The sequence below is a fragment of the Pygoscelis adeliae genome, unplaced genomic scaffold, assembly GCF_000699105.1.
Source record: "Pygoscelis adeliae isolate BGI_AS28 unplaced genomic scaffold, ASM69910v1 Scaffold218, whole genome shotgun sequence".
NCBI classification, from domain to species: Eukaryota; Metazoa; Chordata; class Aves; order Sphenisciformes; family Spheniscidae; genus Pygoscelis; species Pygoscelis adeliae.
This window is the reverse complement of record NW_008825433.1, coordinates 4,397,066-4,424,894: the sequence shown is the minus strand read 5'-3', so window position 1 is coordinate 4,424,894 and position 27,829 is coordinate 4,397,066. Positions and strand designations below refer to the sequence as shown.

Sequence of the window (27,829 nt, the reverse complement as noted above, 5' to 3'; positions counted from 1 at the left end):
TTCCTGGGGGGGACCCTGGTTGCGAGCAGTCTGGGGGGAATTTGGTTTCCTAAGCAATGCATGGGGGCTCCCAGCAAGACAGGCAGGGGCATTTCCACAGGATCTGATTGTTCCCGGCGCTGCAGACCAGGCTGAGTGGCACAGCAGACGTACCAGTTCCAGTAGAATAAGAATTAACCTTTGATTAAAACCAAATAAACAGCCTGACAGCTTGGAGCCACTGACTCAGGCAAAGCGCATACGATAGCAACATGGAGCGAGCTTCTTGGAAAGCCCCTGTTGTATGTCTTGGCAAATAGGCTGTTATTTCCCAGAGTGCATCGGTCAGGTGGGCTTAGGCAGTAGCATTGTGTTGAGTGGCAACTCGGAGGGGAAAACATCCCCACTGAGGAACGGCAGGGGCCTCACAGACCTCTGTCCTGACAGCGTGGGAGGTTTTTCCTTTCTTGCTCCAAGGCAACTGATCCAAATGCCGACCACCTTACTTCACCTTAGCCAGAGAACTTCATGAGTTCACAGCCTTGGGTGGTTTGGTTGTGGGCAGATGCCATAAGGCTTTTGGGCTATTTGTTTGGTCAGTTTTTTTTCTTCAATGTATTCTGGTAGCATAGAAAGGCACTGAGGCACTGCACTCCAACTGAAAATGTTTTTCATTGCTTGGGGATTCAAAGCAGCCTCCCCAAGCTAGATCTTTGCTTAAAAAATAAAAAGCCTTTTAAGTTGCTTGTTTCTCTCTGTGTATTTTATCCCCTCTCAGAGCTCTGCTCTAACATTAAAGAGAAATGAAAAGCCATCTAATATTGCAAGCAGGTTGCATCCTGGAGGAAAGATCTGAGTTGGGCTGGTGGTTACGGTTACAGGGGATAGTGGCAGAATTACTGTGCACTTAATGAGCTGGAACCCATCTGTGACCTGAGGCTGCAAGAGAAAGAGGAAGGAGAAGGTATTGGTGCAGGAGGGAAGTTTAATCTTCATTGTGCCCCTCAAGGAGACCTGAGGCTGCCGTCTCCTCCATACCTTCTGATACGCAGGCTCGGGCCGGAACGGGGCCAAGCATAACACATTCCTGCCTTTCCCCTCCTTGGAGCAGGCTCAGCTCTACCTGCCAGACAGACCCCTGAAATTTGCACCAGGCCAAGCCCCGGACCAATTTGCTAAATTAGCTCACTGGGTTGTCACTTCAGATTAATTCCTGTCAGGGAGACTGTCTTTAATGAGACTGACCCTGTGCGATGTCTGAGTAATTGTACGGTCTCTCTTTGTTTGTACTTTCATCCCCTCCATGTTGGATAAACAGCCCCTGCTGTCTACAAAACTCATCTGGGCTCCGTAGCTGGCTGCCACTTGCCTCATCAGCCAGCCAGAGCAGCATTAATGAGAGCTGCGGCAGTGGGGAGCCGGGCTCACCGTGTGGGGAGGTGACAGAGAACAGAGCTGTTTGGACAGACGTAGGACAGGGGTGTTAGCAGGAATTTAATGATTGTGATTAGAGTGGAAGGTTAACTCCACTGATGGCCATCGCAACGCAGTGGGAGAGGTTTTATGCCGAGGCCCATGGGCTGTGGATCTGTATCGCTTCATTTCTGCTTCTGAGTTGTTCTTTTGCTCTCCTCTGAGCCCACTTCAGCAGCATCTGTCAACTGCTGTCTGTCCTTGGCTTCATTAGCGCATGGAGCTGGACGCCCCTCCAAGGGCGCACAGGCCAGGGCAGGGATGTCTCTCATTCTCTTCACACACCAAGCAGGGGTGGTTATTACTCGAAAGGGAGGATGAGCGAGCAGTGCACCAGCCCATAGTCTTTTACATAAATGTTTAGTTGAGAACTCTGTTAACTCGCACCACTATGCTTCCCCCATACATGCACCACCATGGTTTGATGAACCCACGTGTGTGGCTCTTGGCACATGAGGAACCAGCCTAGTGAAGTTGGATGGGTCTTCCAATGCTTGTGAGCAACCCTGTAATAAAATAAACAGCTAGTTTGTGCAGCCAGGGTAGAACAAACTTCCAGAGCAAGCTAATCCACCCAGCCCTGTATTCATCAGGAGTGAGAACATCCATGCCAAAAGCTTGTCTCCTCCCATCTTCAGCGGTAGCCAGTGTCTGGAGAAGAGTATAAAACCAAGACAGACACATGCAGTATTGCTTTCTCTGCTTCTAGATATTATAAACTCACTTGTTTATTGGGCCCCAGGTTAGGAAAGGCTATGAAGACAGAAAGGCAGTGTACTCAAGGGAGTGGTGGCGTACTTGAGCAGCTGGTGGTCCTTCCAGCAGCCCAGCCCTGTGCTCTGGGAGGTGAATGAAATCCTTTTTCTTCTGCAGACGCAACCATGGCTTCAGGAGAAGCTTCTTGGGAAACTGAGCAGCCAGTGCCTCGGGGGCTGCACTGCAGGGCCGGGGGGGGGACACACCAAGGGCTAAGAAAGAACGCAGCTCTGCGCAAGGCAGGCAGGGGTGACCGAACTCGCTTCACAAACCAAGGGTCTAACATTTTGCTGCCTGTGGGGGATTACATGCTGTCTGGGCAACGCTGCCATCACCAAGGTAACCGCCTCATGCGGGGCTGCCGACAGGCCTCTGTCAATAGCCCTCATCCCGAGGCTCACTGGGGTGCCGTGCCCCCAGTGCCCCCATCCTGTGCGTCCCCCCACTAGTGCTGGGGTGGGGTTTTCAGCTGGGGGATGCTGCAGGAGCTGAGGAGGTCATACGGTGAGGTTTTTTGACAGCCTAGCTAAAAAAGTAGTCAGGGCTGTCCTCTTAACTCCTTTTCATACTAGAAGATGAAAAGCTTAAAGGATGGAGTCGTGGCTTGTAAAGTGGGGATGGCCCCGTTCTGCTCTGGATAAAATGTGACCTGTGGTGCACTTGCCTGGTGTTACCTGGAAAAAGGGAAAGGACTTGTGGTGCCACATCCACTGAGAAATCCTCTTGCTGAGAAGCAGCTTAACTAGACATCCCACTTTGATCCCCGGTGTGGGACGTAGACAGGGCACATGGAAAAGGGATGTGTGAGTCCCTTTTCCTTTCCTCCTCCCTGCTAGAGCATTGCAGTCCCAGCCGGCTGCAGCGAGGAAGGGAGTGTGACTTCCCGTGAAGCAGCAGATGGTAGGCCTGGCTGCATACGAGATGCTGCATGGATCAAAACACTTGTGGGGTGTGACAAATGGCACATCCCTTTACTGTTCATCATTTCACTTGATACAGGTTGTATTGGTCCTGTCTCACCAGCATTAGGACTGGGGACTGCAGTGACTTTGCCTCACCATGTTTGCCCAGGATTGAATCTCAAAGGACACCTTCTATTGTAGGATGGCTTATAAGTCATGCCTGCCGGAAAGCTTCTTTAGTCCTGTCTTCTTTTTTGCCTACCTTGGCTGCCAGTTTGATGTCTGATCACAAGCTGCTGTCGTATGGGACAACGTCAAATCAATGCAATTCCACCTACCTGCTGAGCCATCCTCTGTAGCAGGAAAAGGTGTTTTTTCAGCTCTAACTCTCCCATCTCCCCCACTGATGCTCTTTTGTTTAGGCAGTGAGAATAGGCAGATTATATTTGTGCTCTCAAGTCAACTGCCTTCAGTTGTGCTAGTGGTGTACGTGATGCTGTGCAGAACTCAGCCCTGAGGGAGGTGGAAAAGGATGTAGAAAGAAGCCAGCGTGTCAACAGGAGGTCTGCTTGGCGGATGGTTGAAACAGTCATCATGATGCAAAGCCAGGGAAAGCAAGAGAAGGGAGAGGTGACGCTGCCTTTTTAGGCTGCAAGAGGAGGAGAAGTTTGGGACATGCAGTGGGATTGAGTGGCAGCCACGTGCTGGTGGAAGGAGAGCTGGCTGATCACAACATTTGATGGACAAGCTATGCTTGAAGCTTAATGAGATTTCTGTGTGGGACCTGGGGATAAAGCAGCAACTTTGCCACAGGCATTTGGGAGTGGAGAGGGCAGGATCCTGCCTCAGCTGTGCTCTCTGCTGCCTGAAAATGGGACACAACGTCTGTCACTGCAGCTGACAGCACATTGAGCCATCTCTCTTATCATCCCTAGCAATCTGTCACAGGGGATGATGTGCCGATGACACCTGTTGCTAGAACAAGGTCCTCTCTACCTGTGCTGTAAGGAAAGACTCCAGGACAGCTGGATGTTTGGTGGGTGTGGGAAACAAGGAGCTTTTTCCACATTTTGTGTATGTATTCTTTACTGGCTAAGCCGGCAACAGGAGAGCTTCAACCCAATGGAAAGGAAGAGTTTCCTCCTGGCCATTGCTCACTGCAGGCAGAAGTGTCTGCCCGGCCACGGTTGTTGTTAGCCCTGTCAGACAGAGGATCAGAGTGATTCCTACAAGGCTGGCCAAGGAAGCTCGATACAGGCTTGACCGGCACTGATGGGTCAGGTGAATTCAGTGGAAATGGCTGGGAGCTGTGTGATGAGGTTTCCCCCTTAGGTCTGCCTAACATCTTCCAATGCTGCTATTGAGACTTCCCTTTGCCCACGAGAGCTTAGCAAACGATGCCTAACTAATGAATTAGTCTGACTAATGCTGTCTTTTTGCATTCACAAATTGCTCTTCAGTATGATTCATGGTTTTCCTGAGCTGGTTATCCCTGGTCCACAGATCGTTTGCAACCAGTTAGTTGGGAAAATTGGTAATATGAGCAGTGGCAGGTTAGTTATGTCTCATGGTACCATTTCTCTTCTCTGATTATCCAAAGTAAGTAAGGTAACCTGCCCAAAACAGGGTAGCTGACGGTTTCACAAGGTGGCTTGCCGTTCATAAGGTGCCTTGCAGCAGAGATTTTGTCTTCACATTCACTTTTCGTAGGCACTGCTCCTAATGCAATTCAAGTACTTGACTGTGCAAGAGAGAAAGCAGGATATTGTTTAGCTTTTCTAGTACAAGGGAATAATTACAAACTGTTTTCCCACTCTTAGCTCTGTTTGGAATAGTTATAGTGCCTGAGAAGAACAGTACAGATAATCTTGCTGGAAAGGCTCATATGATCTTAACACACATCTAGTAGGAAAATCTCATCTATCTCTAGCTCCTAACACCACTGTTCAGTGCTCATTCAGGGTAAGGAGAACGTGAGAGAAGAGATAATCATATCCCCCCAACCAATATACCCCTCATATCAGCCTTGCAGGTTTGAGATGTTGTTTTCACACCATTGTGCTTGTTCGTATCCAGCAGGCTGTTGGCTTGCGTTTTACAAAGCTGAGCACAAGATGAAAAGTGCTTGCCAGGTATCAAAGATAAAAGTGAGTCCTTTGTGTGCATCTCTTACCCACACACCTTCGGTGGCTTCAAGGGGTACACACTAGTTATTGAATCTTTCTGAGAGTCCCTATCGATAGGCTGTGATGCAGCTTCCTCCCATTTACTCTGCTCATCTGTTGTTTTCAGTAGTCAGCCCATGTTCTTCCTACTGCTTCAGTGTTTTCTTTGTGCACCTTCTTCCCTTTCCCTGTTCCCCCTCCTATTTTCTACCTCTTCTTTCGTTTCTGTTTCCTTTTTTGGTTTTGTTTCTGGTTTGGGGTTTTTTTCCTGGCTTTCGCTTCCTAGAATGTGTTGGAGATAAGGGGGGAGAGTGTGTGAAGGGGAAGGGGTTTGGAAGGGTGATGTAGTCTCTCCCGTAGCTAGTGACAAACAGGCAGGAGTAGGCACTAGATAGATGTTTCAACTGTGTTTCATAAAGAAATGAAACTTATGCAGTCATGCTGCCAGTGCAGGCGGCATGGAGTAACGTGAAGGGCTTTATGGCTCTCCCTGCACATGCTGTGCTGCCTGCCCCTTCTTTACTAGAGACAGGACTGCAAGTGCAGTCGAGTTAGAGGTGGCCGTAGGCTCTGGAATGATACTTACCTATATACTTTCATTACATGTACCAGACTGGGAAGCCCGGAGTCCCACACAAAGGCTGTTTCTGCTCCAGTAAGTAATAGCCCCATCCTTTATTAATTGTTGTTTTTAAGGGTAAAGGTGCCCTAACAGTGGGCTCTGCCAGTGCCTGTAGAGAACCCCCCCCCAAAAAAAAGAGGCCTGGGAGATGGTAACTCCTGTTGGTGGAGCATGTCTCCCTTGGTAAGTCACAACCATATTATAGACAAAATGTCTCAGAACTCAATCTAGCTGCAGCTGAGCAAACCTGGGCTATGCAGAGCCTGCTTGATTTTTCTTCTTGGAGCCAGAAGTGCTGACAGCATGGTACATAAACATGTATGAGGGTCTGGCTGCAGGCAGTCATGTCCAGTGCAAGGAAATAGGTGGAAGAGGAGACTGTACTCACTGAGATTAGGGATGGGTATAAAGTTGGATCCAGTAAGGCACTGAGCAATGCCGATTTTCAGATGTGAGCCTCAAGACAGGAACCGTTGCTCTGGCTGTGAAGCAACGTGAGGGATATTGTCCCTTATTCAGGTTATGCCCATGCTGCAGACAGAGGGGTGATTTCAGGCTCCGGAGTGCATAGTCAAGAACAGGTAGGATCTTGCAGCAACAGTATAGAGCTTCCAGTCTGAACAGAAGGACCACATGTGCCTTCAGGATCGAAGATATGTCTGTGAGACAGTAGGAGAGAGATAACAAGCGTAGCTAGACATACACGTAACCTGTCTAGCTCAGTACCAACCACAGTGACACCAACACAGGCTCCTTGCACAGACTGGGGAGTGCATGGCTCTCCCTCCCTTCCCACCCATCACCAAATTCAGGTGCTAGTTTACCCTTTTCTTCTCCAGCTCCTGGGCTCTCCCTCCTCAGGACGTGCAGCTGTGTGATGCCCCAGTAAGCCCATGGCTCATGAGATTGCCAGTCATGCTGTGCCTCAGTTAAGGCTTTTACTTGACTGTCTCCCTGACAGAGTGAAGATTAGGTCTATTCTTCTTCGACCGGGGAACATATGCTAATAAAATACATATTGCTTTCTGATCAGACCCTAATGAAAGACATTACTGAAGAGTGTGGAACAAGCACTTACAGTAATTCATGACAGCACCAATTTGGCTTCTCTGGGAAGCTGTAAACTGCTGCTCTTGGCACCTAATGAGGATGGGCAGCTGATTGCATGTGCGAGAGGAAGAGAGAGAGACTGTCTCCTGGCTTAGGTGGCTCCAGCTGTCCTCGGTAGCTACTGAAGGTCACAGCTGCTTCTCTCTTTGGAGCCGGGGATGTCTCAAGCCCAGAAGGGGAGCCTCCTGTTAAGGACAATTTAGGAGAAAAAGCTTTCAGGACTCCTCATTTAGACTGAAAAATGGATTTGCTTTGGTCATCCATGCTTGCTTAACCCCTGGATCTGAACCTGTGTGCTTGACTGATGAACAACATGGGCATGAATTTCAGTTCACTGGTGTGTTTGTCTGGCAAATGCTAACTTTATGTTTGCAATGTGATTATTTGCTCTGGAAACACTTAATGAGTAATGGCCATCAAGCAAGGAAAATTAAATAAATCCAAGTTTAAACTTACCCTAGCCCTTTAATTGATGCTGTTAATGCTTGACATCATTTCCATTCAAGGTGGTGATGAAGTACTAACCCAGGAAAATGTTTTAATCCAATCTGACAGGCACAGGAAGTTTGGTGAGAGATTATAGAGAAACATCACATTGACTGTCTTCATATCCAAACCAAATTTCTTCACTACTCAAGACTTACCCAAATGGCTTTTCCAGACGGCAGCTACCCTGCTGAGGGGGCAGGCATCTTCCCCATGGCTGATCCCAGCCAGTCAGATCAGCATCCCCTATTAGGATTGTGCTGCTGAAATTTTGTGCAGCTGACACCAGGTTGGGAGGCAGCGCCACCTCAGTGAAGGATCAGGATATTGTAAGGAAGATCTGAAAGATGGAAAACTACTTGAGTCATTCAGGTGGGATGAAATGCAGCAGTAAAAATGCAAGGTCATGCATGTGGAGAGTGCTATCAGAGGAATCTGCTACGGGATGGGAGCTCATCAGTGGAAAATGACTGAAGTGGAGGAATGATGTGGGTGAGTGAGTTGACTTCAAGGAGCTGCTGATAAAATGCAGGTGTGACAAAGGGCAAATGTACTCCGAGGTGAAGCCTGAGGTACTTCCAGGCAAGGTGGAGAAGTGCTACTCCATCCTATATGCAGGGCTAGGATACCCAGCTCCAGCAAGTGGGATCATGCAGAAAAGGATTAGGGATCAGGGAAAGTGAGAGTCTGTATTACAAGAGGAGGCACGGAGTGCTCAGCTTGTTTAGCCTAGCAAAGCAAAGGCTGAAAGGGGGTGTGATTGCTGTCTATAAAAACATCAGGGGGTCAAACAGCAGGGAGGGAAAAGAGCCATTTAAGCTCAAGGACAATATCGGCACAAGATCAACTGGGTGCAAGCTGCTTGTGAATAGATTCAGGCTGAAAATGAGAACATTAGGGCGGTCAGGCTCTGGAACAGCCGTCCAGCGGGAGGAGCAGGCCAAACGGGAATGGCTTTTAAGATGGGATGTGGTACATTCATAAAATGAATAAGCACAGGTAACCCCTGTGGTGACAGGGGACTGGACCCTTGTCAGCCAGTAGTGTACTTCCCCTGCTGTGTCCCTGAACATGGCCGTGCTTTTCCCTTCTCTGAACTCCTGGAGGATAGGAGGGGGCTGCCAGTGCAGAGGGGTTTCATCCCTCTGCCAAAATACAGAGAGCAAAAATCAAATCTGTGGTGTTCAGTTGCAATGTCAAAGACGAACCATCTTCCTCTGCTCTGTCCTGTGGTGCCAAGGTGACATCAGGGACCAAAATCTCAATCCATTGCGGTGTGTCAGAAGTGGGAGAGAATGGTCAGATTTATGGCACGGTTTTCCGTCATTGTGGAAAATATTGGAGCCTCATGTTCAGGAAAGGTTCCTAAAATTCCCTGTCCTCCCTCCTGCCCTTGTTTCTGAGCATTTTTCATTCTTCTTTTCCCAAGGAATTTGCAATGATCTTATTTCTACCCGTGGAACTCATCTCCTGGGCTCTCATTCTCCAGCAATGGAGAATGGGTCTGGCCCTTGGATAATTTGCTCTCAATCTCTGACACTGTAAACTCTGACACACATAAATCCTGTCATCATCTTTTCCTTTTTTTTTTTTTTTAAGAAATCCATAGCATCTAAACTCTTTGAAGTTACCTCTCTGCAAGGCATCCTGTAGCTTTGGAGGTACAGTTGGGGCAGAAATTGAGGGCAAGGCATGTCTGCTGAGGTAGCAGGGTATTTTGCATTGCAGAGCCCCATGTTCATCCCAGGAGTTGCCACTAGCACCATAACAAAGCTCATCCCCTTTCAGTCCCTAGGATGAAGAGCTTGGGAATGTCTTTCCTGGCTGTCACCAGTTTAAGACCACAGACACTGCCAGTCCCATCATGTTGAGGGTGATGGTGTGATTGTTTCTGGTCTTTGTGAATGACACTCCCTTGGAAGGGAGCAGCTGTGTCTTAGCTGGATTTTGTTGGGATGAGTTCATGCCAGTTGCAACCACAGGGGAAATCTGATATGAGATGGTGCCTGTGGCCCCCTAGGACCAAGCTATATAATCTGTCCAAGACTGTTGGCAAACAGGCTGAACTGGTAAAAATGGGAGGCTTTTTCACATCCCCAGTGGTATTGCCTGTTAGAGGAAAAGTGCCCTTCTGCTGCTGTCACCTTCTTCAGGCTCCTGGACCATGCTAAACTGGGATGTCTATGCCTGATGAGAAACTGGGCAGCTTGGCTGAGACTGTCTGTTCTCCTGGGCATGGGAGACACGGATGCCCTTGCACCTACTGCTGCCCCAGTGCTGAGCTTTGAGACCACCTTAATTGCTGGTTGCCTGAAGAGTGCAGCCCACCAGCTGCTCGGGCAGTTTTTGATTATTTTGTCCACATTATTGCCCCATGCTTTTGTCAAACCTATTGAGATACCTGTGCTTCCTGCACCACCAGGCTCCCCATGGCTCCTGGTGCCCATCTGCTCTCCAGAGTGTCCTGACTCTCACAGATGAGAGAGGAGGGCTGGCGTGGGGGGGACTCAGCCTAACGCCCCGCCTGCATGTGTGCCAGAGACAGCATCTGTCTGTTGTGCTCCTCTGCGGAGCTGTACGGGGAACGAGGAAGAACCTGTTGGAGGGAGGGAGCCTGCATGCGAGGCTGCTGTGCCACACCAGCCTGCCTTTGTCTGCAGTCTCCTCTGCCTTCGGAGAGGCCAGCCTGGCTGGGGATGGGAGCTGGGAGTTTTCCCAGCACCCCACGTCTCCGGTTAGCTGGCGAGGACAGAGTGGGAGCGCAGGCAGCCATCCCCGTCTCATTTGTGCTGCAGGAGGGAGCAGCCGGGGGAATTTGAATGAGGTTGAGAAAAAAGGGAGAGACAGTGAGTGCATGTGGAAAGGATTTGGAGGGGAGATACTGGAAAGCAGAGCTAGTGCTCATGCCCTGAGCTGAGAAGTTGCTGAAGAAGCGGGACAAGTAAGGACAGAGTGGCAGGAGTGAATAGCAGTGCTGGGAAGCTGGATGCCCACAGAGCAGTTTCTTTGCTCTGATCAGCTTGTTGAGGAATCTGCATGATTTTAATCTACATTTTTCTAGCTGGTGTTTGCAACAATTCCCTGGGGGTTGGTGATGAAACAGGTTTTCTTTCTAATTTCTCCCTCAAACAAGCATGCTGCTGCTTAATGTGCATCTGGTTGTGAGACCACATGCGTGGCTACGCAGGTCACATCAAGTCCCAGCGCAGGTAGGTTATTGTGGTCTTGTGACTCCGTGGTGCGGTTTGTTGAGCAGGACTGCAACATTAACTATTGACAGATGTGTTTATTAATATCCTTTGGCTTTATTATGTCTGTTAGCTGATACGTACCTGGCTTAAACATCATTCGGTCTGAAAACAACATCCTTTTTTCCTTTAATAGCCTACATAAACAGAAAACATACATGTGGTGGTATCATACTTTGGATCCCTCTGCTGTGACAGCGTCCCAGCTGGGATGGAAGCAGGGGGCAGGGGTAGTGTGGCATCCTGTTTTTCTCTCTGAGGCTCTTGGTGTGTGTTCCTGGACTATGAGCTGGCTCAGCTGGTCACAGTGGGACAAGCACTCTCTAAGCATCGCGAGCCAGGTCAAATAATAAGACGGGGGACTGGGCAGACAATACCTACCAACAGAATGTGATGGTGAGGAATGAGAAAGGGCACATGTAGTTTGCAGGTCCTGGAGGCTTGATGGCTAAGTACATATGAGCATGTGAGTGTGCTCTCCCTTGGTTGCTAGTACTGCTTACAAGTGATGGGGAAAGGGACAGGTTGCACACTGTGCATGTGAATGAATATGTCCCACGCAGGGCTGATTTTGCCCTTTGTAAGGTGTTTTTAGTGAACCCATTCTGCAAGAACATTCTCCCCTCTGCAGCCTGTGTGATATTCAGACAGCTGGTAGAAACTGTGTGTTTGTTTGTTTTTTCCCTTCCCATCCCCTCCCTCTCATTATTGGAAATGAAAGGAGGTGAAGGCAGAGATGAGGCTGTGCATTGCGCTGTGCTCTTGTTCTGGCCCCACTGGCAGCATCCCGAGCCTGGTGATGAATGAGCTTGTTGCGTGAGATCCTCCACTGAGGCTTCAGCATCTCTAATAAGGTGGCCAGTGTTTCACTGTCGTCTGCGCCTGCCTCTGCTTTATTAACTGCACCGCAGCAATATTAAGCTGGAGCACTGGGCCAGCGTGATCAGGAGGAAGGAGGCTGAGGAAGGGGGGGAGGGAAGAAGTTACCAGGGTAGCATGGGAGAAGAGCACGCACGGAGCAGGAGAACGAGGGCAGCAGCGGGTGATTGAAGCGGAGGATTAAAAATTGAGTTCCTGCTGGACTGATGCATGCAGCTCTGCACAGACCTGCTGCTGGCAGTCAGGGAGGCAAAGGATGTTTAGGGAGGGGGAGGCAGAGCCAGCCCTTGGCCTTAATGTCTCTGTCTGCTGGACCTGTGCAGGTGACTGCAAGTCGGCAGCTGCTCTGTGTGCACAGAGCAAGCGGCTGTCTGGAGCTGTCCCCTTTTTCTCCCTTGCACTAATTTCATGCCCTTTAAACTGTGCTGGCAGCACACCTGGCCCTTTCTCCTGATGGCTGCAGCTAGCCCAGGGGAGATGTTTGGCCCATGCTGCTTTTCACCCAGAAGAGCCAGTCTTTCCAAAGACATCCTCGGCCAGTTCTGTCGGGATGCCAGAACTGTAGTAAGGATATGCGGGGGGCAGCCTTGCTGACAGCCAGTCACTGTGTCTGTCCAAGTTGCAGTTTGGATAGAGACAGGACACAGGCTGAGAGAGGAGTTGGGTCCAAAGTATGTGATGGAGGGAAAAGACCCTCGCAAAACTTTTCCCCGATGCTCTAAGAGGAGGTATGTGCTGGGCCCCGGCTGTGCCTTTCCCATTACCTAGTGATCCAGGTCTCTGCTGAGAAGCAGGACAGTTGCGACCTATGGGGGGCATATGTGCCTTTATTAATTTCTGTTTCACAGCCAAACCTGGGTGGCAGCCAGGTATTTATTTGGTTAAACCCACGTGCCCCTGAGGATAGACTCAACTGGGGGATCTAGATCTTTGCAGTCCAGACTGGAGGCTGATTTCTCAGTTTGTCCTGGATTAGGTGATGTGGGAAAGTAAGTGATTTGACATTGCTCCCAGAGGCTTTAGATACCCAAATTCCACCTAACTCCCAGCTGAGGTGGAATTTGCACTGTCTGAATCTCACCCTCAGGCTTCTCTCCGACTCTCCATTTTGTTTCTCTTCTAAAGGTTATGTCTAGACAAGGGAAATGGCTCCTGACCTCCTCCTATTTGCTGGCTGCCTTCCCAGCACCCCGGCTCATGGCAGCCTGCAGAGAGGAACTGCCACCAGCCCACCCAGTCAGGCTCCGCTCCCCAGAAAGCCCCATGCCAGGAGCTGTACTGCTCCAGCCTCCTGCTTCTGGCTTGTGACCCCTCCTCTCCTCCCAGATAATTGGGGGTCCAGTGCTAATGATTCCAGGTGAGATCGTTGCCACTGGAAGCCAGCTCCGCTCTTGCTTGGCAGAGTGGTGGTCCGGAGGGCTGGCAGATGGGAGGGCTGAGCGGTAGGCATGCCAGTTGGATCATGTCCTGGTTTCAGCTGGGATAGAGTTAATTTTCTTCCTAGTAGCTGGTACAGTGCTTGTGTTCTGGATTTAGGAGGAGAATAATGTTGATAACACACCGATGCTTTAGTTGTTGCTAAGTAGTACTTTTACACTGGTCAAGGACTTCTCAGCTTCCCATGCCCTGCCAGCGAGAAGTTGGGAGGGGGCACAGCCAGGACAGCTGACCCAAACTGGCCAAAGGGGTATTCCATACCATGTGATGTCATGCTCAGTATATAAATGGGGGGGAGTTGGCCGGGGGGCAGCGACCGCTGCTCGGGAACTGGCTGGGCATCGGTCAGCGGGTGCTGAGCAATTGCATTGTGCATCACTTATTTTGTATATTCTTTTATCATTATTATTATTACTATTTCCCCTTCCTTTTCTGTCCTATTAAACTGTCTTTACCTCAACCCACGAATTTTACTCTTATTTTTTTTCCCTTAATTCTCTCCCCCATCCCAGTGGCGGGGGGGGGGAGCGAACGGCTGTGTGGTGTTTAGCTGCCTGCCGGGTTAAACCACAACAGATCAGCACCCAGCTTGTGTGCGTGCAGATGGGGTGTTGTTGATACGAATGGATCCTGGCAGCATCACAGTGCCAAGTTCATGCTTGGTTCCCAGAGGCACAACCCTGGTCCTGCCCGCTGGGACTGCTCCCAGGTGTCTTGCAGGAAGGCACTGAGCTGGGGGAAGGCACCGGAGCAGTTCCCGGCCCTCTGACCCATTTTGCCTGGGGGAGGAGGAGGAAGAAGAGGGTGCAGAAAGCAGTTCCTCAAGCAACTTGCACCCTGATCTGCTTAGGTACAAATGTCTCTTTTAGGTACAATCTGTAAGGCAGGTACAAAGTTGTTGTTCACTGTGAGAACTACGTGCAGCCACGGATTCCCAGAAGCCAGTCCCTGCCCCAACACGGTACCATGGCAGGATCTGGTCCAGCCCTTCTCCTTCACTTGGGAGCACCGTCCAAACTGTGGGCAGATCAACTCAGGTGAGGAGGTGGGTCCTGGCCATGTTGGAAATGAACAGGGGTCTGGCACGAGAAGCTCTCCAGTGACAGCCATTGCTTCTGAGTTTGAGCTTACGGTTATATACATTAGGGCTGGAGGCAGGCAGAGGAGGGATTGCATGTGCCTGTTTTTACCAAGCACCACATCTGCATTGCTCCTCTGCCCTGCCTTGCTGACGGCCTTCGCTCCTGCCGTGCCCTCGCTCCATCTTCTTGCCCCACACTCTCCACACTGACAGATTTGCTGTAAACCTTCCTCCCTGCATCCCTGTACCAGTCATCCAGTAGCTTCGGAGTTAATGACAAGCGCTGAGCCTGCCTATCAGGAGAATTGCCTTTGCGATGAAAGCTGTCAGCCTAGAGAATATATCAAAGGCAGGGGGAGGCTTAGCGTCTGGGACAGTGAACACTGGGCCATGGAAAGCCCTGCCAAAGGTCTTTTTACCGGGACTATCATCCCCAATAACATATCAAGACCAAATCTTGCCACAAGGATCCAGGCACTGCACAGCAACAGGCAGGAAATGGTATCTTCACAATGCAATCCTTGTTCCTGTCCTTCCCCCGCCAAGCAAGCATGACTGTGGCAGGGAAGTTTCACTGACACGTAATTCATCATTTTTAGTGGTGGTGATTTTGACAACGATATTTTTCCCATTGTTTTCTTGAAACTTCCCTGCTGCCTTAGCAGACTGAACAATGTTCAGGCTGGTATGGTTCAGCTACCATGGTTCAGCTCTTTCCTCAGTGGGCACCAGAGAAAGGGGGAGCCTATGGGTGACACTGACTTGAACTAGACCCCTTGCTCTGGTCTGTGGAGGCAGCGTGGGCTAGGATTCAAGGGTGGATCATGTGGAAGGGTGCTGAGGAAGCATGGCAGTAGACAGGTCCTAGCGAGGCACCAAATGAAATGCCACAGGACCCAGGCAGCAAATGAATGAATTCTGCAGCAGTGATTGTGAACTGAAGGGTATCTTGGCAAAATGCCACGCTGTGTATGTACAGGACCTTGGTGCACTAATGGAGGTGAGTTGGGTTCATTCCTCCCCTCTTGGAGACATCGGTTCCGACACAGAGTTGCTCCAGGACCCGTAGTTCAAGTTGCCCCCCCAGCCAGGAGGACCCCCAAGGCTTCCCTCAGGGAGAGCTTGGGCTCCTGATCACTGTTCTGTACCAGGGGTGGGAATTTTCAAACCAATTCTGCATGGAGATCTCATTGATGAACCAGGTGTACTTGTCCATATAGGAAGAGGAGGAATAGGGTGTTAGATGGTGGATAGGATCCCTCAGGTTTCCAGTTTCAGGATTTTCATAACACTGTGGGTTCTTTTTCTATGCAGCTGGCTCAGAGAAACACCATCCAAACCTTCATTCCTGTGCAGAAAATGGAGAAAGGCCTGTTGCTGGAGCACATCTTGCCCAATCTGAAAGTGCCTCAGAGCTATGAAGTTCGCCTGACGCCCATCACCAGCTTTGGGGCTGGAGATATGGCTGCCCGCATCATCCGGTACATGGAACGTAGGTGTCTCCTCCTCGGTCCTGGCTACGAGAGCAGGTCCGAGCCTCAGGCCTAGGGACATGGGCATGCATAGACGTTGTCTCCTGTGGCCCTTGCGTGGATCTCTCTGCTCTGTGGAGTTTTGATGGCACAGTGCTATCACGTTTGGCTGTATTTTGGCTGTTGCCATCAATGCAGAGCAATAGGTAGAGACCTCTGAGGGCAAATCTCCACTCATCCTTCACTCAGCAGCTCTGACTTGCACTCTTTACTCTCTGGGCAGCAGAGCCCCCAAATCCCAGTCTCCAGTCAAGCCATGCTGCAGCCTGCTGTGGCACAATGGCGTACTTTAGAGGACAGCCTCTGGACACTGCGTACTAGCCACATGCCCGTAAAATTAAGAGGACTTCAGGGGGCTTCAGTTCTTTCCAGAGCTGAATGCACAGTTCCTTTCCTGACTAGTCGCTAGTAAACCTGTTGCTCTATCCAGTACCCTGAATCCCAGATCATCCCATTGATACACATTGACCATGCTTCTCTCCCCAGCATCCCAACAGTTCACAACATTCCCCGTTCCCACAACCCTATGATTTCTTTACTCCCCTCAGGAGATTGGATGCTGTATTTCAGCAGAAAGTACAGATCCGCCTCCTCCTACATTTGTATGATTTCACACAACCCTCTTGTCCTGTGGAGTGACAATGTGTCTGGTGTCCCCAGCATACCTGTTGTCTCAAACTTCCACAGTGTCTCAAACTGTTTTGATGTCTCCCTTAGATACCAAGCTTTGGTATCTAAGTGGGTGCTATCCCAGTGGGTGCTCCAGAAAGAAACTGCTTGTGTTGCCAGAAGGGTTCTCCTGCGCAATCCTGGGATCACCCCTTAGGTGGAGTTTTCTTAAGGTCTGTTGCTGCTTGGATCAGAGAGTCAGCATCTTGTTCCATCACCAAGGCAGACACCGAGCACTGCTGTTTCACAGGGATGCTGCTAGGAGATTTGTGCATCTATGACCTTTCTTGATGTGTTTGTTTTATTTTCACGCTTTGATTGTGATTTGCGATTTGAGGGAGTACTAGCTGTTCTGACTTGTTTTTCTGTTTCCTCTTCCAGCAATCAACTATCCCAACCCAACAGGTAAGCAACAAGACCTTTGTATTTGTGTTTTGAATGTAATGCATGTTAGTCAAGTGCTCCAGCAGATCAGGAAAGCCAAACAGCTGGAATACACAGCTGGCTTTGCCAAATCTTTTTGCCCAAAAGAGGATAAAATTGCATACACTAATGCTTCCAGTAAGTAATGCCATTTGTTGTACCTTGAGTTATTGCCAGAAGATATACACCAGAGATATGCCTCCCACTCACACCTGGTATCTCTCTGACTGGATAGGCTGTGATCTTGAACCCACCCTCCCCCTAACACTAGCAGTCTGCATCCAGTAAGCAGGTTATTAAATGTTCCCCAAAATATCTGTGTTTGAGGAATGTATATCCCCCATCCTCTTCTGACCAGGAAAGATACCACTTGACATCTCTGCAGGCTGGTATGGAGCATTCTCCAGGTCAGATCTGGTTATTCTTGCAAAATCCTTGAGCATAGCCCCTTTCTTCTTTCCCTCCAGTGTCATCACTGTTTACTTGCTTATTTACCTTCTGGTCATTCCTGCCAAGATGCAGGCCCATCTTTATTAAGCACCCAGAGTTCCCATTGATGTTGAGAGCAGAATACACAACGTCTCAGAACAATGGTCTTTCTTTAACAAGAACGTGATGGTGCCCATCGAGCATAAAAGAGGATTTCTAGCGTGCTGTAAGTAGTGATGGAGTGATCTTCAGGGATGAAAAAAAGTCCCTTTGCTTCGATTTGTTGGGTATAAGCCCAGGCAAAGCTCTTGGGCAGAGATGGGCAGACTACTTGGTGGTGGTGCATGAGGAGCAGGTGGTTCCATGTAGCTGTTTCTTTCTCCCTGTTTCCAGCTGCTGAATCAGCATTCAGTCTTTTTATCTATTACTCTGTGTAATATCTATTATTCAGTCTTTTTATCTATTACTCTGTGTAATATCTATTATTCAGTCTTTTTATCTATTACTCTGTGTATGTGTAGGCAAGTGCTACTGCTGCACTGCGGGGTAGCAAGTGGGAAGGAGAAGCCAGGATTAGGCAACAGCAGCCAGGAATCAGGTTATTTTGTTAAGGCAGCCACAAGGCATTCACTCTTGCAAGTTCACAGTCTGAGGATGGTTTGATGAACCATACTCTGCCTGAGAGCAGGAGCTTCTTACAGAGTCAGAGGGATTTTGTGGTTCTAATTCTTGATTCCCTTTGCTTTGCTTTTCCCCACTTTCTGATCCTCTTTAACCATTCTCCATGGAAGACTCACTGGGAAACACTGAGCATATTGCCAGGGACCCACTCCAGAATGTGTCCCTTGGTACTCGCTCGAGGAGGCAAGCATCCCAGCCCGCAGGAGGCAGTGACAAAATCTGGCTTTTTGTCACTTGCTTTTACACTACATAAATCACTGGTAAAGCCAGAGCAACTTTGGTCCTAATTGTACCAATCTCTTTGGTCCTTTGTAAACTGAGCCTTCAGACTGCTCGCCTGGGGTTGCTTTGGCAGCTTGACTGAGACCAGAACAACTGCATGAAATTTGCCTATGGTGGAGGATAACTCAGCCACGCTTGTATTTTCATGCAGTAAACCCAACACTTACGGTTCCTCCTTGATACAAGTTACCCAGCCTCTGCTGGATGTTGGGCCAGTCATCAGGGTCTTGCCCGTGAGTTCACGCCTTGAGATCGACTGCCTGAAGTTGCACCCAGCACACGTGGTTTCAGAGATGCCCCTTCCTTTCAGATCTGCTGCCAGTGACACAGGAGCCCAAAGGCTCTTAGCTCTGGCTCTGGGCCACAGCTCAGTTCCCAGACTCTCATCCCAGTAACATGGAAATCCCAAAGGGAGCCTCTTATTTTCCCACTTCCCCTGCTACCACCACCCTCAGGGAAAAGTGTTGGGACAGGATTGTAAAGGTATCCTCACGCTAAGCTGCCCAGCCAAATTCTGGGAGCAAACATTGAGAGCTCTCAAGTGAAAGGCAAAGATTAGATGATTAATACCTCTGGCAGCCTGATCCAAGGGCGTGCACAATGGTGATTAATTTACAAACTCTGAGAGTCACTTAATACAATTATTTCTTCATGCATTTTCTCTCTCAGCCTAATAAGATGTTAATGATATTGGGGCAGGCGTGCATGTGGCATGGTTACAGAGCCAGGTACTGGGGTTACAAAGCAAAAGCAAAGTAAAAGCCGAGGAAGCGAACAAAAGACATTGAGGATTTTGAATATTTAGAGGTTAGCAGTAAGACTGACCGTAACTCTTAAAAATCAGTTAATCTGGTTCTAAAACCCAGAATTTATCTTTTAAAAACTGTCTTAGAATTATCTTAATTATAAAGTATTACCTTAAAGATCTCTTAGAATAACTGATCATTTTAATGTCATGACTAAATTCCAGTGCTGGGGAATCTGCTCTGTCTTTCTTACCTCTCCCCTGCAATTTCATTTGGATAGAGGCTTCACTTTCTAACCCAAACCCTGCAGTGCTGCCCCGCAAGCTATTCTAGCTCATCAGCAGTGGATGGTTTGGTTTCCCTGGTTCTAGCAGATGTAGCCTTGCAGCCTTGGTGGTGAGGGCATTAAGAAGCATATGGGATTGCTGGGGTTTTTTTCCTCTTGGCCAGTGCGTCTTGCCCTTCCAGAGCAGCAACACTATTTCTCATATATCTGCAGTCTGGCCGTGTGTGGTGCTAAAATGTTTTGGGATCACGGACAAGCACGGTGGGTGGTGATCAGTACCAGATCCTGGTTGTGGTAGATTACCCTGGCTCACTGCTTACTGTCTAGTGCTTGTGTGTCCTGTCTCTGATAATGCCTCATAGTCCAGAGGAATCTGAGCTTGTTGCCCCGGTATGAACATGTGGGAATGAGATGTGAGCCTGGTGTTTACAGTTGGATTCCTCAAATCAGTGCCCATTCCTCAGGAATGTGTGTAACGCAAAAGTTAAAAAAGGTGACTGCCACCAATTCCTTGTATCGTGATGGCAAATAGGATTGTCTGGACAGTATTATCCCCTTGTCGCAGGTGGAGATATTAAAGCAGGTGGCAATCCAGTATGACCCAAACAGTTACAGTATTGTGAAGCTTGCTTCCATTAGTGGTTATAAATGCTTTAGAAACTTACCATGGAAGAGGCTGTTAAATGCTGTTTCTTAGATCCCAATGTACTTTGAGGTCGCAATACAGTTTTCATTGTCTTCATCTTCTAGATAGGGAAACTGATCTCCAGAGAGAAGGTGATAGCCTGTGGGTCACGCAGCAGGTCTGCAACAGAGCTGAGGCTCGGAGCATGGTCCCTTATGCTCCAAGCCAGTTTCAGTCGTCAGACCACAGCTAAATGATGAAGGCAATTTTATTCAAGTGCATTCCATCTGCTATTCACCCGTAGTCTGCAGCTAGAACAGGATTATTATTTTTTGCATTCATCTGGCAGCCAGCATTTCAGGACCAGGGATGGCTTCCCCCTAAGGACTTGAGATGAAAACCTCCACTATGTTTCTCAAGAAGGCAAAACAACAAGAAATGCTAATAGCCACGGCAGAGGGTCCCTCCCCTGGAAGTGCAGGGAGGTGTCTGTAACTGGGAGCAAACATCTCTGCACTTTGAGCTGCTGCCACTGCAAAGCCTGCCAAGGAAATCTGTTTGGTGAAGGCAGCGCTAACTCCAGCCTTTGAGGAACCAGCTCCCCTGCCACCTCCACCTCACCTCTAACAATCCAGAGAACAACTTCTGTGTTCAATATTTAAATCCACTGTTTAATTTTTAAACAGGAAGCTTCCTTTGCACCGCAGTGCTGAGCCAGGATCTCTGGCAGACGGTGTGAGTCTGCAAGAAGGTTTGCTTCACACAGCCGAGGTCAACAGTTAGATCACCGCTGTGGCCTCTGATACACAGCAGGTCATTTAAAGGTTTTCTTTTCGGCTGGATCTGCCAGGTTTCTCCTGGTGAGCCTTGCTAATAACCATCCAGAGATGACGTGCTGGCAGTGTCCCAAACCACACCAAACACATCCTAGTTATTCTGGGCACCTCCACTTCTAGCTCAGAGAAATGCCAGAGCTTTGCCTTCCTGTGGCTTGTTTTAAACCAAAGGACCAGAAGTCAGAGTACTTGGGTTCTGTTTCCAGCTTTGGCAACCGCCTACTGTGACCTTAAACGTGTCTTTCTATACTTTTGTGCATCTGTTTCCCCACATGTAATGCTGGAGATACATAGAAAGAGGCATTGCTACCTCATAGAGATGTTAAAAAGCCTTGTTCGTTAGTTGTTGCAAAGTGCCTTGAGATCCCAAGCTAAGCAGAGGCAATGAGCTGTAGTTATAAACTCCTGCACAGCAAATGGTGTTGCACATAAGCCTGATCATGTTGTGGTATCTGTGGTGCATAGGACCCTTCTCTGTTTTATGCTCTCTGCTAGAAGTATTGCCTTCTGGACGTAGCTGCATCTGAGTGAGAGGAGAGGATGGAGTCAGGGCCCTGTTTTGGCATTAAAAGAGCTCTCTCCAAGCTTTTGAGTCTTCTTCTCTGAGCAGTCTCATCCCATGGGTGTTGGGCTTCTTACAAATGAGGCACAGTAGCCCATCAGCTGGCACAACCAGGCCTTGGTGCTAAGCTGGGAATACTGTCCTCAGTCCTCCTGTCTTGCACAGCTCTCTCTGATCTCCACCTGAGCTTGGGCTTTCTCCTTAATCTGCCTCTCCTTTGGTTTCTAGGAGAGGTTTCTGCCTTGTCCTTTGTGGGTTTGCTCCCTCTCAATCAGTTTCCTGGCTGGCCTCTGTGTTACGGCTTTCAGCTCTGCTTTTTTTTTATATATATATATTTATTTATTTATATATATACCTCTCTCAGGAATATCCACCTGATATTCCCTGTTAAGGGAATTTTGTGTTGAAGAAAGATGTCACCTTTCTCCTCTGAAGGTCCACGTGCGCAACAGGGTCAGAGGCGCAAACCATCCCAGTCCCTCTGATTGCAAAAGGATAGTCACGGTGGATCCCGCTGTGTAGGATAATGCCATTGTAAGAGAAAACTTGTGTCTTCTAACTGCAGCTGGCTGCCTGGGAGCTGGAGCCACGCAAATGTTTGTCTTTGGTCCGATGGAGAGAAGCTGGGGTGTTAGACCAACCCAGCAATATCAGAAAGCTTGTGGGCTCCAGCCCCCCCTCTGAGGACCAGTGCAGCAGGTGTCTGGTGCAGCCATGAACTCCCTCCTCTCAGCCACGAGGGCTGGGGAAGGACCCTTAAAAGCTGCTTTCTCACCCTTTGCCCCCCATCTCCTTGCACTGAGGATGAAAGGGGCCCCCCGGCCCACACAATTGTCCTGCCTCAGACCCCGCAGACATCTGCCCCGTCGTCCACTCCCTGCTCCTCCCTCCTCCTTCAGCTCCAGCTGCCATGTGGCCCCCTGTGCTCGGCACTTTGAAGCAGTGGCTAATTTGGATTAGGATGCTAATCAGAAATGAGCGGATTGAACGGAAAGCACTTAGGCAGGGTTAATCAGCAGTTAAGTGGCCAGCCCAGCCAAGCTCCCGATGGCTATGCTCAGCTCGCAGGAGTGGTGTTTCCCACTGAGCTTACAGAAAACCCAGCTGCCCTGGTCCACAAACCAAGCCTGTGGCTTGCAGCACAGTGCCCAACCTGTGGTAGTGAAGACCTTTTTGCGGGCCACAGCAGCAGGCTGCCTCCTCTTTTCTCACTGCTTTGGTGGGATGCTGGAGGAAGACAGGCAAAGGGGAAAAACAGCGTGGAGACCCCATTTTCCTACCATAGGGGTCTGCAGGCTTTTGGTGTCTGTTTGGATGACTGTCGTTTTCATTTCCAAATGGGAGGGGATGGGGAGGACCTTAGCTGCAGGGTAGGAACTGGGAGGTGCAGCATCTCAGAGTCAAGATGCTGTTCATTTCATGGGTAGTCTCTCCCCTCTGGTACAACACGGCAGATTTTGGTGTGCATGGTAGGTGTGAAGCTCCTACCATCACAACGTACCATGTCTGGAGATTTTGTCCCTGGCATTGCAGAAAGCTTCCCTTGCCCATCCCATCCTTGGCATCCAGCCCATAGGTTGCTGATCCTGCTCTGCCCTACATGTCCTGCCAGAGTCACCCATTCTAGGACAAAAAGCCTCCTGCCCAGGAACCAGAGCAAACCACCACCATACAGGAATGCAGGAGCCTAAGTAGGCATTTGGGCTTCTCTTCATCTGGGCATGATAACAGGAACAGTGCGGGGGGTAAATGCCAAAAAGTTGAGTCTTGCACCAGCATGCCATGGATGAGGTTTCTAGCACATCCCACGGCCTTAGCAAGAGCCTTGTTTTCCTTTCTGTATGTGCTTTTTCATGGTTTTAAGTACTTTACCTTTCAGTTTCATACCACACCTCCTTGCAGAAAGGAAGGAGGCAGAAAGTAGAGAGATCTGTGCTTACTGTGTCTGTGCCACTTGCGAGCTCTGAGATCCCACTCTCAGCCCATTCTCCAGCTCTGGTTTCTGCCCAGGGACCTGTCAGAACACAAAACAGGTCTTGGACCTGTTTTCTCTTTCTCTTCTGCCTGTTTCCTCCCTCCCTCTCCTACTGTGTCAGCAGTGCAAAGCTGGTTCTTGGCCTTTGTTTTTGTGGCTCAGGAACTGCCTTTTTACCACAAAGGTTACCATCTTCAGCCGGGTCAAGTCCAATTCATTCCAATCTCTGCAAATCCGTATTGGGTTATGTCTATGCACAAGATTTTTCACCTGTCTCACAATACTGCTGTAGGGTGTGACTGTCTTGTGGTAGTAATAAAACTGAGCCCTAATGCACACATGGTTGATCCTACATAAAAATCTTTTACCTACATGACTTATTTTGTTAGGGTAACCAGCATAAGCTGCAATACCAAATGTGCCTTTTAACTGGTATAAATTGGATGTACTCTAGCTAAATGACACATTTTGTGGCACTGAGCTGACCTCTTCTCCACAGCTGATTTTCTTCATGTGTGCCATAGTTTAGTCTAATATATAGCCTAAAGGGGGGTCATCTACTGGTGCTTTTTCCTCTCTCCTGGGGAAATTATTCTACCATCAAGTTGTTCTGGTTTAAAAGCCCTTGCGTCCTGTTTGCCTTCAACGCTCTTTTTACCCTCCTCTACATTTGCCCCTCAGACCTCCCAGCAGAATCTCTCTTTCTCTTTAGCCCTAATAGCCTTCTTCCATTTTGTCAGACTGTCACATCCATCAACCTTGATTAACCCTTCCATAATCATACTAATCACGGATATATTCCTTTTCAGCCTCTTCCTGAGGTCTCAGGGGCTGCCCATCTGTCCCCAGCTTGATGCAGAGCCGCAGTGGTGGTGCAGCAGTGCTGTGCAACTTGCTGCAAGCACCCAGGCAGCCTTGGGGAGGAGGTTTGAAAAGCCGCGGCTGACCAGCCCCTTCCCTTCCCCGCAGATAACACCTGCCGCTTTGAGGACGAGAAGATCTGTGGCTTCATGCAAGACAAGATGGACAACTTCGACTGGACCCGGCAGAACGCCCTGACCCAGAACCCCAAGCGCACCGTCAACACAGGGCCCCCTACGGACATCAGCGGTACGCCCGAGGGTAGGCACACATCTGGGTTTCTTTTGGCTTGTCAGGAGTCCTATGGCTCTGGGAGCTGGTGCAGTGCTGATCTGCTTTCCACACAACACGCTTCTCCTCCACACGGGGTGCAGGGAGCAGGCAGTAAATTTGCATGTTACTGATTGGCATTAAACACACAATTAAAACGCCCACGACTTTGTTTAATGGAATAGTGTGAGCATTAGTTCTTGTTACCAGCTAATTGCCTGCTGCCTAATGCCCTTGTCCCACTTGATGCTTGTTTTGAAGTCAAAAAAGGATAAACAAGTAGGAGAACATCTCTAACACCTAGAAATGGCCCTGCTGGTTTTAGCCAGCTGTTTACTCAAAGAAGGTCTCAGGGAGGCAAACAGATCTCCTTAGTACCAAGCAGGAGCATGAGAGACCAGGTGGGAGCTGCCTGCAGGGTGGCAGCAAATGCCTCACCTCTAACTGGAGGAGACTGGTGGTGTGTATTGCTCACGCTAGCCGTGCATGGAGTACATGCTCCCATTTTAGCTGGATATTACTTTCTCCTTTCTCTAATGAGGAAAGTAAATTTGTATGCAAGCACAAATCTTTGAACTCAGAAAAAATGGGAAACATCCAATGGCCAGCTAAGGAAATGGCTTTTCCCATTAGTGTTCAGTACACCAGCCTGATCAAGCATTGAAAATGATGCCAACAAATTAAATAGCTAATCTATTCCTCCCTGGGTTGTTAACAACTACTTCGGTATTGTTCTCTTTAGATAACAATATTGTTTAGGCCAGATATACCGAATCCTCTCTCCCTCTGCTTGAGGTAGAGAAATTAGTCTGGAATGGTTTCTCCCTCCTCTTTCTGGTTTTCTCCTTACACAGTGCAGTCAGCTCTGGAGCTCCTTGGGCCGCAGGAGAAAGGCTTGTTTTGGTCCCAGACAGATGTGTGTGTGCATGTTCAGGGACTCATCTGCTGCATGCGCTCACAGCGGGTCTGCTGATGCCCGTCTCTCCTGCTCTCCCCTAAATACTGCAGAGGCAGGGGAGGCACTGCGGACATCCTGCAAGTGTCTCTGGCCGGGATCACAGTGGGTGCAGAGCGGATGGGTAGAGCAAGGCCATGTCTCTCAGAGGAGGAGTGGTCTCCCAGCCTCCGGCATCTCATCGCTTGCAGGGAGGGAGACCCAGTGCACGCTGCCTTTCCCCACCTTTCCCTCTCGTTCTGTAGGTTATTACATGTTCATTGAGGCATCCCGGCCCCGGGTGACGGGAGACAAAGCCCGGCTCATCAGCCCCCTCTACAACATCACTGCCAAGTATTACTGTGTCTCCTTCTACTACCACATGTACGGGAAGCACATCGGTGAGTACCCTCCGGGGAAGGGTAACCCCAGCCTAGTGCGGGCTGTCGGGGAAGACCTCCAGCCTCTGCTCCGCCAGCCGTTCATGAGTCTGCGGCCAGCAATTCATGAGTCCTACTCCAGTGCTCAAAGCGTCAGGGTGGGCTGTTGCTTTCAGATACTTGTCCCTTACCCACACCCCAGCAGTGTCAGGGCTGTGAGGCTGTTGCAGCCCATCCTCGAGGCAGTATCTTGCAGTCAGCCATCACCCCTTCCCCTCTGGCTCGTTCCTTCTCTAGGATAAGGCTCCCTACCCTCCACAAAGAGGAGCGTTGTACCCATGTGCACACATTTCCCCTGCTCACGGCCACAGCCACCTTGGTCCAGGCAGCGGGACGCCAGGTGAACAGTCTGTCTGTCGGAGAGAAGATGGAGGTGGAGGAGCTTTGTGGAATCAGAGGGCTCTTTAGTGGCTGCAGCTATTTTGGGGTGGGCAGGATGTGTGTTGCCTCAGCCGTGCCGAGGGGCTGTCTGCTCTGTCTGACTCCCCCCTCTCTAACTGTAAGCCTACGAGTGCAGCGAGCACCCCAGAAGCGCCTGGCACGCTAATGAGTTTCCATATCCAGTCAAGGAGCAATTGCTAATTCGTCACCTCTTGATTATAATTTCATTAATTTGAATAATAGATGCACTCTTCCCGCAGCACGCTGGGTTATTAATCACCTGCTGGACTGGAGCCTGACTGAAAAATCAGAGCCCAGGCAGGAATGTGTCCGCCCTTCAATAAACGGGGTTAATTAACAGCTCTCTGCCTTGGCACCATTGATGTCATTGGGAGGGAACATGCTCCTGAGTCCAGCCATCACGTCTCTGTGTGCGTGTGGCACAGCAGAGAGGTTAAGCTGCAAAATCTGGGGTCTCCTTTTCTCAGTGGGGGCGAGGCTGAAACCCTGACCCTGTGGGTGCTGGGGGGGTAGGGGCTCGGCTGCGGTTCACTGAGCAGGTCTCCATCTCTGTCTTTGCTCTGAGGGCTCCTATTTGCTGTCTGCACTCGGAGCCCAGCTAGGTCAGAGGTGTTTGCATGCACCTGTATTCCCCCTGCGGACAGGCTGCTCCGTGCTGTCTTCACGCCGGCGGCAGCAGGTTGCTCAGGCAGAGCACTGTCAGTGTTAGTTCACACCAGGTTTTCCTGGAGCTGCTGATCTTGCTTAGCTGGCAGAGTCCAGCTGTTAGTGCTGGCTGGCAAACTCCCTTGTTCCCTGCAGTTGTCTGTTGTGGTCAGTCAGCCTTGCTGCCTAATTCCTGCACGTCTTCTCCAGGAGGCTTTGAAAGGGATCTCCTTCTTTGTGATTGCAATGAAGGGTCACCCAGACTGGTGGGAGACTGGCAAGGAAAGATGTGGAGGGAGGAGGCCTCTCTTGCTTTGTTTCCTTTAGGAATACAGCTGTGTGTCATATTTCCAAGTTCATTTCACAGGGAAAGTAAAAGTCCGTCAGCTTTTGCTTGCTTTTGGAAGAGAGCTCTGTTTTACAGCTCTCATGTGGTGGTCTGTCTGGAGATGGGGTGGACGGGACATGCCAGGGAATCAATTCATTATAGGTTTTTGGCTTTTAGCATTTTAACTCTTTATTCATTTGCTCTACCCACAAATTGCCCAGAGCAAAAGATACAGTGACTCCCAAGACCTAAGAAAGACGCTGAGTGCCATTTTCTATTCCTTGGCTTCAGGCGCCTTTTATATCTGTTGATTTTTCCCTTCATACTCAATGTTGCTGCCCCTGCCTGCTCCCCATTTTGCCCTTGTTGCACAACAGGGCTGATACATTTGTGCAAGGTGGATAGACTCTTTAATGCCATATGATGATTTCCAGGGTGGGTGCTGCTGAGCTGAGAGCGAATAAATTATTTTAAAATCAGACTGACTAGATAGAGTCAGAGAATGAGAGAGAAAGAAATGAGAAAAAGTTATTTTTCTCTTGTCCTGTGGAATAAGTGGCTTGGTCTAGCGAACCCACAATATATCTGTCTACAAATTGAAATTCAGTACCTTGTATCTGCTCTCTACTCTGGAGTTTCTTTCATGGTCAGTCATGATATTCTGTAATCATTTTGGCTTCTCTTCTGCATATTGGGGCACCAGGGTGAAAATGAGACCTCTCCAGGAAAAATCAGATTGCCTAGTAATCCTAAAATTGTTTGTTT

The 27,829-nt window shown here is 49.3% G+C and overlaps 1 protein-coding gene across 1 annotated transcript in view; it reads left to right on the top strand.

Annotated features, from left to right (window-relative positions):
• The window catches only part of MDGA1 (MAM domain containing glycosylphosphatidylinositol anchor 1), a 146,725-nt gene that overhangs the window by 100,380 nt on the left and 18,516 nt on the right, over nucleotides 1-27,829 (top strand). The window contains exons 11-14 of the mRNA XM_009331073.1: nucleotides 15,453-15,630; nucleotides 16,721-16,744; nucleotides 24,154-24,306; nucleotides 25,516-25,650. Of these exons, the coding sequence (XP_009329348.1) occupies nucleotides 15,453-15,630; nucleotides 16,721-16,744; nucleotides 24,154-24,306; nucleotides 25,516-25,650 (490 nt within the window). The remainder of the gene's footprint in view (nucleotides 1-15,452; nucleotides 15,631-16,720; nucleotides 16,745-24,153; nucleotides 24,307-25,515; nucleotides 25,651-27,829) is intronic.